The sequence below is a fragment of the Orycteropus afer genome, unplaced genomic scaffold (genome assembly GCF_000298275.1).
Source record: "Orycteropus afer afer isolate SDZICR_OR568_19922 unplaced genomic scaffold, OryAfe1.0 scaffold00024, whole genome shotgun sequence".
In the NCBI taxonomy this organism is placed as follows: Eukaryota; Metazoa; Chordata; class Mammalia; order Tubulidentata; family Orycteropodidae; genus Orycteropus; species Orycteropus afer.
This window is the reverse complement of record NW_006921611.1, coordinates 14,575,479-14,585,440: the sequence shown is the minus strand read 5'-3', so window position 1 is coordinate 14,585,440 and position 9,962 is coordinate 14,575,479. Positions and strand designations below refer to the sequence as shown.

Sequence of the window (9,962 nt, the reverse complement as noted above, 5' to 3'; positions counted from 1 at the left end):
AAAGAAAGAAATAGGAGTACATTAAAAAAAAGCTGAAGATACTAAGTAACAATTTAGGAAATGATTTAAATATATCATTTAAAAAATAAAGTGCTGAGAACCTGTTTTAATACTGAAAACTAGTTAAAAGAATCAGGCTTTGATTTTTAAAAGATCTTTAATATGGATGCTTCTTAATTTCTATAAGCAAAGTAACTTTCTTAAACTATGGTGATAAAATCTAAGCGTTATAAGTTAATTGATTGCCTTTATTTTTCCCTTATTTTCTCTTTGGGCATAACAGCATTGCCAGATAGCATTTTCTTAATGGCCAAAATGTTCTATATCTGTGCTGTCCACTAGGGTAACCATGATTCACATATGGCTGTTGAGCACTGGGAATGTGGCTAGTGAAGATGAAGAACTGAACTTTTAATTTGATTTAATTAAATTTCAATTGCCACATGTAGCTAATGGCTACTGAATTAGATAATGCATGTCTGGAATCTACTCTTGTCCAGAAAAGAAGCTAATGGAAGAATGGGAGTCACTGGGTTATGCAAATGGTTAACATATTCAGCTGCTAGCTAAAAGGTTGGAGGTTTGAGTCCACCAACCTTGGAAGAATGGATTGACAATCTACTTCCAAAAACCCTGTGGAGGATACTTCTACACACATGGGAATGCCATGAGGCACAGTTGATTTGATAGCAACTGGTAATAGAAGGTTAAGACATTTAGAAGGGGTCTTAACCCAAAAGCATAAGCTCAATTCTCTTTGAACTTTTAATTTCATTCATCCAGTCAACAATTAATTAGTGGAAGTTATCTAGGAACATTATACCTATTTTGTCTTTATGTGTATGTGTGTGTGTGTCTGTGCACACACATATGTATAAATGTATTTAATTTTTTCACGTTGGGAGGACAAAAACAGCTCTTGGTAGAGTTTAGACTTCTCTACTTCAGGTTGCTTTTCTCTAGGTGACCTGCCTAAGCCTACTTTTTCATATTATCAAAGCATTTTTCTCATCTAAAAACAAAACAAAGCAAAACTCTGTGAGAATGTTCTCATAAGCAAATTTCTGCATTCTTTGGCAGTAATTGAGAGTCAATGTGTAGGTAACAAATATTTTAGTCCTTTTTGACTATGATTTGAATACTAACATATTTAAGTCATAAAATAGAAGACTCTTGACCACTAAAAAATCCCTCAATAGAATAAGCTGAAAACTTTGCTATGTATGAACTTAAGAAAATGGTTACATTCATAAAGTGTTTCTGTTATAGTACAATATTTTCATAGCACTTTGCCTGCTTCAGTGCCTGTTTTTCCATCATTTGTCCCCTACCATTTTCCAGATTCTCTGGCTTCACAGCTCCTGGAACCTAGCTTGCTTTCTCCTGTTTTCAAGTATGTGCAATGATGAAGAAATGATTAAAGTTAGGAACAGTTTGTAACTGTATTTTAGGAGACAGGCAAATCAAAGGTAAGAACATCTCCTGACTAATCAGAAGATAGTTTAGTTTTTATTTAAAAAAAAAAAAAAAAAACTCCAGAAAACAAAAGTCTCAAGGGTATTTGGATTGAGAGGAGCTGGCTTCATGAACATTATGTTACAAAAGAGTCTTATTCATGTAACATCAAAAACCAATCAATGCCTAGTAGCCTTAATTCACCTTCAAATAGATTTCCAGACTTCACACTCCTGACATTAGAAAATTTAGGAGAAGTACAAAGCCCATTTACTGGGACAACCTTTTAAATTTTTCTTAGTGAATGCCATGCAATAAAAAAATTCCAGTGGAAAAGATAATAATAGAAAAATGCCACAGAAAAGTAGAGGTGGAGGGGGAAAATAAATATTCAATATTAGTAAAGTGCTTTGAATCGAAGTAAAGTATAAATAAGACATAAATGATCAGAAGAGTAAATAATACTAAGACATTCATCTCTAATAGTGACATACATAAACACTACAGAATGTATATAATGAAATCACTGCCCATGGATCGATAAATACATAAAAATAAATGCGTATGGGTCCCCTTAATTAATTTTACAACATAGTCACTAAATTAATTATTTTCCTTCATCAATTTAGAGATCTCTAAAGCAATAAGCCCTGCTTGGAAAGTTTCTCATGTACATTAAAGCCTCGGTATACTTTGGCAGCTTTCTTTTTCTCAATTTGAGGTTTCTAAATTTCTCATATTTAGTTCCTCCTTTAAGCTCTAAGTAGATATAATTCAGGATACTTAATAGCCTGAATTATAATTTTAAGGCTGTTGACACCTTCTCCAGTGACTGTATTTCAGACTCTTAAGTGTTTAATTCAGAGCCTGGTGGTAATGTATCAGGTACATAAAATTTCTCCTTCAAAATACTTAAAAACATGTCTACTTTTGACTTCACTGTAAACAAAACTTTGTGTAGGCCTACTTTATGTAGTTAAGGGGGACATAAAATTGAGTTTACTGTTTGTAAACTAGATGAAGTGGCAGATCTAGTTAACTGTTAGGAAGTTAGTTGTGATTTTCAGGTACCACAAATTTCTTCTTGTCTAATCATAGGATCCTTAATGGCCTAAAATAGCTATTTTAGATTTGGTAATCAGTTAACATTCACAAATTGAAAACAGATGCTCTCCCTTCCACTAATAAACACATATAGTTAATACTGTGTGCCTAGCTTATGCCCACTGAAAGGAAGAACAATTAGAAAATACATAATATTTCTGCCTATTCTTTTTTTAATTGACTGATTATGTAATATAGAAAATTTTACATAAACTATTATCTTTAGACACATTTGTTAATAAAGTGTGAATTTTAATTGTATTAATCCTTCCATCTGCCTAGGTATGTGTTTATAATTAGGCCATTTATCATCCTGATAATCCATTCTACTCTCTAGGAATGGAATTCCCTTAAGAACTTTCTGTTAGTTCCTTAGATTTCTAGTCTCACTTTACACAGTATGAACCTAATCTTACAAAATATTGTTGGAAAATACAAGAAAACAGAAAAATAGTAAGAAAGACATCAAGTGATTCATTGTTAGCAAACATTTCAGGACCCTCACAATTACCAAAACTCACATACTTCTCATAATTAGGTTCAGGACTCTGTTTCTTAAATAAGCTATTTTCCCTTCCCTAACATTCTAGTGTAATATGAAAAATCTGCAGATGTTTATGCTTCCAGAAAACATTAAACATAAATTTTACAAGTTTTTATTCAGAAAGGTAATACATGTGAACTGGACCAATAAACCAAAAACCAAGCCATTGAGTCGATTCCAACTCATAGTAACCCTATAGGACAGAGTAGAACTGCCCCATAAAGTTCCTAAGGTTGTAATCTTTACAGAAGCAGATTGCCACATCTTTCTTCTGCAGAGCACATCTTTGAAGCGCTAACCTTTTGGTTAGCAGGAAAGCACTTTAACTACTGTCCACCAGGGCTCCTTTTTGTTGTCAGATTGATAAAAAGCTATTTAGAAACAAAAGAATCAGTATGTATTTCCCAAGAACAAAATAAATGATTTAAAAATAGATGCCATCACATTTGTGCTGTCCTTCATTTTATAAAAAGGAAGCTAAATATTAATACTTCTTATCATCTTGAGGAATGGGGAAGGGTAGAAATCATCTGTGTCACTAGCATATTATTTGTTTTTTTAAGCTTTTGAGAACTGAGTAGTGTTTACTGCAAAACCTCAGAACATATTCATGCTGAAGTTGGATAACACCTTCAATAAAAGGAACATGCACCAATTATTATTTAAATATGTTTTATAGAAAGTGAAAAAAATTGGGTGACAGTTACACTGAGAATAACCTTCCTCATATAAAAACTTTCATGATATAAAATTTTCAAATCATAGTTAGAAAGAATAAGCTTTGAAACCTCCCTTTAAATGTAATGAAACTAGGTTGATCAACTACAAAATAAGCTACCATTTTGATAGATGGGACTACACTATAGGAAAAAAGATTATCTTTTTTGAATGGAAAACCCTTTTAACTTATAAAAAGGACAAAAAAATAAAAAACATGCTGAAATAATTTTCAAAGATTCTGATATCCCATTTTGTTTAGTGCATTCCCTTACCCTACTCTAAGATGTAACATAGGGAACTCTGGTGGTGTAGTGCCTAAGGTATTTGACTGCTAACCAGAAGCCTGGGGAGCTCTGGTAGCATAGTGCCTAAGGCACTTGACTACTAACCAGAAGGCTGGCGGTTCAAACCCACCAGCCACTCGGAAACCCAAGGAGGGCTCGCTATGAGTCGGGCCGCCTCGACGGCAAATAACAACAACAACCAGAAGCCTGGCAGTTCAAACCCACCAGCCACTCCTGGGAGGGAAGGTTGGGCAATCTACTTCTGTAGTGATACTGCCTCGGAAACCCGAGAAGGGGTCACTATGAGTTGGATCTGACTTGATGGCAGTGTGTTTCATTCCATTAAGAAGTATAATGCTACATCAGCTCAACAGCCATTTCCAGGCAAAGAGCTCCTTCATAATATAAGGATAAAAAGTAAAAATATTCCTCTGTAGTTTAATGAATACACACAAAAAGCATTCTGTCTTTATGTTATTTTGTCCTGAGAGAAAACCATGTTGTCAAGCACTTTTCTGTCACTTTAGAATCAATGTGTTCTTACCCACACGGCTGTAAACTAGCTAGGTTTCTACGAGCTTGGATTGTGGATGCTTTCTCAGATAACTCTGACATGTTCCAACTGGGGACAACTGGGACATTCCTGGAGTCTGAATCTGGGCAACTGGATATTAAATGCAGAGAGTTAAAAGAATTTTAAAAATTTAGATTTTGTTTCAAAATAATTCTTATATTAAAGATTTTAAAGTTTTTTTACTTGGTGTTATCATAACAACAGATGACTGCCTGTTTGAGATACTGATATTTCACAGCATTATTTAGTTAGCAAGATAAAGCTGTTAGCGAAAAGAAATGCAGATAAAGCAGCTCGTAAATAAAATATTTCTTCGATCTAATTCGTCCTTCATTTGACGATCATGATCACTGCTGACGTTTTTTCACAGTGTGGGTTTTCATTCATTTGTAAGGACTAATGAAATTATAGACTGGTATTTCTGACTGGCTAACATTAACTAATTTTGTACAACTGAGCTTTTATGGTGTAAATGAAACAATAAACCTCAACAAAATTACAGACTACAGACTACAATTTTTGTCCTCATTATAATCTAATCATCTCATTAAACCAATTTTACTAGGCTGGTGATATCTAATAGAAATAATTTAATCTTCATAAATTTTGGAATATAGGTCCTTTATTTAGGGACTTGTTTTTCTTGGTTATTATCAAGTAATTAGACAAATGGTAAAAGATGTGACCAAGTTTTAGAATGTTCTTTTAAAATATGGACAAACATATTACTTATTCTCCGTTTAGATGTGGTAAACTACTATATTTGCTGTTTTTTCCTGCCCTTCATTACAAAGGTCGTAAATACACACTGCAGAACATCAATGCATGTTGTTGTTGTTGTTATGTGCCGTCAAGTTGGATTTGACTCATAGTGACCCCTCCTTGAGTTTCCAAGGCAGTATCACTACGGAAGTAGGATTGCCCAACCTTCCTTCTGAGGAGTGGCTGGTGGGTTTGAACCGCCAGCCTTCTGCTTAGCAGTCAAGTGCCTTAGACACTATGCTACATCAATGCTATGCTTCAATATTCTTTAGTTGATCTACTTTGTATTTTCTTACCCTGATTAGAATGAAAACTAATTTGGAATTAGACACTGTGGTGATGGCTCACCCCAACCTAATGCAGCAATACTGTACTTACTCCACTGCTGATGCCATGCCAGCTCTACTGGAAAAACAAACTGTGGCTGCACAGATACATGAGGAGTTTACGAAAATACAGCATGACATAGCTCACATCTCCATAAAGCTCTAATGTCTTTAGTCCATGCATCGTCTTAAATCTCCTGAGAAATGAAGTAATCATTATTGGAACCCTGGTGGTGCAGTGGTTAAGCGCTCGGCTGCTAATTAAAAGGTCAGTCATTGGAATCCATCAGCTGTTCTGCAGGACAAAAGACCTGGTGATCTGCTTCTGTAAAGATTACAGCCTAGGAGACCCCGTGGGGCAGTCTGCTCTGTCCAACAGGATCTCTTATGACTCGATGGCATCCAACAACAACTGGAGAAATAGAAATATCATAAATCCCGTCCAAAGTTGGACATGGGAAACAGGGTTATCGTTACATTTAAGTTTTATTCTTGGGTTTCTGACACCCAAAGTATATTCAGATGCCATTTGTTCAAAAGTCCCTTTTTTTAAGCATCATATAATTTTTAGAAATATGATTGCGTCTATGAAATAATATACAAAGCTTTAAAGGTACAGTAAAGGAGAGTGAAAGTTGTAAATGTAAACACCAAAATAACAGCATGCAACAGATGCTGAAGAAAAATCAAACGTAAAATCTCTTTCTAAAAGCTTGGCACCTTCCCAACCCGTTACGACAAATGTATCTGGGTAGGTAAGAAACCAGGGCAGGGGTAGTAAAAAATAAAATTCAAACCTTTTGTCCATGGAATATAATCTATTTAACACATAGTTCACAGACTCATTCATTTTCATTCATCTTGATCTATGGGCATAATTTCCCAATTAATTTTAATTGATCAAGTTTAGTGTTCAGGACCTCATTTATTTTAAAACAATCAAAGTTGTATGTTATTTGTGAAATAGAGGGGTAAGAAACACATTAAATAGTTTTTAATCTTCTCCCATCAAAACTTCACATTGATTAGGTTTGTTTGGCCTCCTGAACCCCACAATGCATTCTACTCACATGGCTCTATGTTACTAATTCTTTCTGCTTTACAGTTTTATCAGGCAGAAGTGTTCATATTGTGTTCACACTTTTGTACTTAATGTAAAAAAAAATTAGCACAATGCCTGGATTCAGTTCTGTGTATATTCTAATACTTTTCTCAAATATGGTTTTTGAAGAACAATGAAAACATAACCAATACTGGTCAACTGTTCTTAATAAAAAAATAAGAATTTAAAATAAAATGTTTGGATATAGTTTTTGAAAATTCTTTATCACATTTAGCTTGGTTTAAAGTTACTTATTTGCATTTAATATACAGAACTAAATTAAACCTGAAATTCCAAACAGCAAGTATATGAAATAAAATCCTCTTACTAGGTGACCTCACTTAAAAAAAAAAACAAAAAAAAAAACACAGCATACTTTTAGGAATTTTTTGCTTTTACAAATTAGGTTATGGGGCAAGAAAATGATTGGAGGGGAACTTAATATAATTTGGGACTGAATAGTTAAGTCAATATGGAAAATTAGGCAGAAGGCATTTCATTTTCAAACGAATATTTTGCATTTATATAGCACCTTATATATTCAAAGTGCTTTACAATCATTAATTGACAGCCATTCACCAATGTATATGTATAAATATATGGTTTACAATCTGTCAACAAATATAAGCACTTTTGAGGCAACAAATTACCCAAGAGAAGCTATTCAGTAACAAATTCCAGGACTAAAGAATTAAGAAAAAATGTAACAGACCTGTCATAAAACATCACATATAAGAAGTCACTTATTTATTTTAGTGACTGACATTACGATATTAAATATTAGTAATTGTTTAGAAATGAAAAGGTTTTGATCATAAAATAAGTAAAACAAGTGAAGCGCAAGTCAACAAGGAGATGGCCCAAAAGGTAAGGCTACCCTATTACCTGTAGATATATGAAAAATAAATCTTTCAGATGCGGTGGGAAAAAGGTACGATAAATGTCAGACACATTACTAGAAACTGATCCTAAGTTACTATAATATTCCAAAGCCAAAAAAAAAAAATTAATGCATGACCTGATTTTTTTCTTCTATAATCTCCTCCAAATAACGTCACCAATGCATTCACTTCTGTCAGCAAACAATATAGCAGGAAATAATGAAATTTTATGAATTTATGTTTTAAAAAGTCTCCAAATCTTTGGACAAATTTAATTTCTATAAAACAATATGAGAACGCAATTTTCCCCCTTTAAATAATTCTATCAGGTGCCTTAGATAGGATCTGTTAGCGTATCTGCCAATGTATTTATGTCTTTGCAAAAAGTACACTTTGCCAACCATTTTATACAGTAATTATGCAAGTTACTTGAAGTGCGTCTGGAAAACAATTTAAAACACAGATTAATACATCATAAAAAGATTAATTCCCTTTAAACAAAGACATTCTTATAAAGCATGGTAACACCGAGGCACAATAAACAATATAAATTGTATATCAATTATTGGCAGAAAATTTAATTCATTACAAAGCCTACTTCATTAGGGAAGAGGATATTTTCATACAAAGAAAAGTATCACTATTGTATAACACTTATAATCGGGCATTTAAAAAATTTTGGCACATTAAAAGGAACTGAAAGGACTACAAAATAAAGAACAAAGGAACTAAAACATTATAGATACAGGAGAGAGAAAAAGTCCTCAAGTGATAAACAGCCAAATACTAACAAAGAATGGAGACAAAAAATAAGCTGGCTGAATTTCCTGAAATGTTACATGTAACAGAAGTATGCTTTGATGCAGGTTGCTTTTTCTATCTAGTGAGAAGAGTTCTCTACCTTGCTGTGGCTGGCTGAACATGGCCAGGGTAAGATCTTCTTGTGCTGGTTGCTTGTCTTTGCCTAGCCAGAAATGACTGCCCTGAACCTGTACTAGCAAGTCTATCTTCAGCAGCCTTTTTATGCAGAGTCATTCCCTATAACATAGAAAAAATTAATCAATAATAAAGCAGAATACACCCTCACGAAAGAAAATTTTGTCATGCAGAATTTGTTACTTGATTCATAAGGCATAATTAGGAATATTAATTCTTCTCGTTATAGATTTAAATCTTATCTTGTAGAGACATTTAGTCCAGCAATTAGGTACCAATCTTCTTTGGGGAAAAAAGGCTTAATTTTTGGAATTTACAACCAAAACAATAGGTAATGAAGACAGTTTTCTTTTTTTTTGTAATACATTAGTCATAGTTGATCATACTTCCCTTCTAAATCAAATGTATAAAATGATTTTCCAAGAGAAAAAGTGCAGTTGATTAGTGGCAGCTGATTCACACGGGGTTTTTGAAATCACAGCGTTTATTTGGAATGGAAAACACAAATGCACTTGTTTTCTAAGGTGGAAAGCCATTCTAGAGAAAATACGTACCCTCCTGCTGTTTTTCTTTACTTCTGGCACATCTGTATTCTCAAACAAATTAAGAAAAGTTCCTGGAGGCTCACAACAGAGGGCCCAACTGAGATGCAGGAGAAAGATCAAGCACCAGCTTAGCACGGGGAGGAGCTACAACTGCCGGGCCTAGAGTACCTTAACAGGGAGGAGGAAACCTCAAGATGCCCTCTGAACGTGGAAGAATGATAATGTTGACAGTAAAAATAAAATAAAAGGGAAGTCTGATCAGAAAAAAAGCAGTTTCAGTAATCATTTAATGAGTGAGTGAAGAACCCTAGCCAAAGAAACATTAAGACCCAACAACTCCTGTTTAACCTCACAGACAATGGGACTACAAGTTATTTAATAGGAAGAAGGGGAAGTTAGCAACAAAAAGAAATAAGCAACAGGAGACAAAAGGATAGTCAGGTAGGTAAGACCAAATTCAGTAAAAAATGACACAGCTTTCCCAGAAAAAAACTGTACAATGCCAAGAAGACAGGGCGCTAAAAGATAAATCACTATCACTAGTTAGCTTCCAGGGAAAACACTAGTCATGGCTTTGCATTTTTAACACAATTTCAGTCTACCATATATATCTAGGAGCTCTGGTAGCATAGTGCCTAAGGCACTTGACTGCTAACCAGAAGGCTGGCAGTTCCAACCCACCAGCCACTCCTTGGAAAGAAGGTTGGGCAATCTACTTCTGTAGTGATA

General features: G+C 34.2%; 1 protein-coding gene across 1 annotated transcript in view; it reads right to left on the bottom strand.

Annotated features, from left to right (window-relative positions):
- Positions 1 to 8,649: 8,649 nt before the first annotated feature.
- HOOK3 (hook microtubule tethering protein 3) overlaps positions 8,650 to 9,962 on the bottom strand; it is a 175,824-nt gene continuing 174,511 nt past the window's right edge. Inside the window, exon 23 of the mRNA XM_042783660.1 lies at positions 8,650 to 8,790. Coding sequence (XP_042639594.1) covers positions 8,650 to 8,790 — 141 coding nt within the window. The remainder of the gene's footprint in view (positions 8,791 to 9,962) is intronic.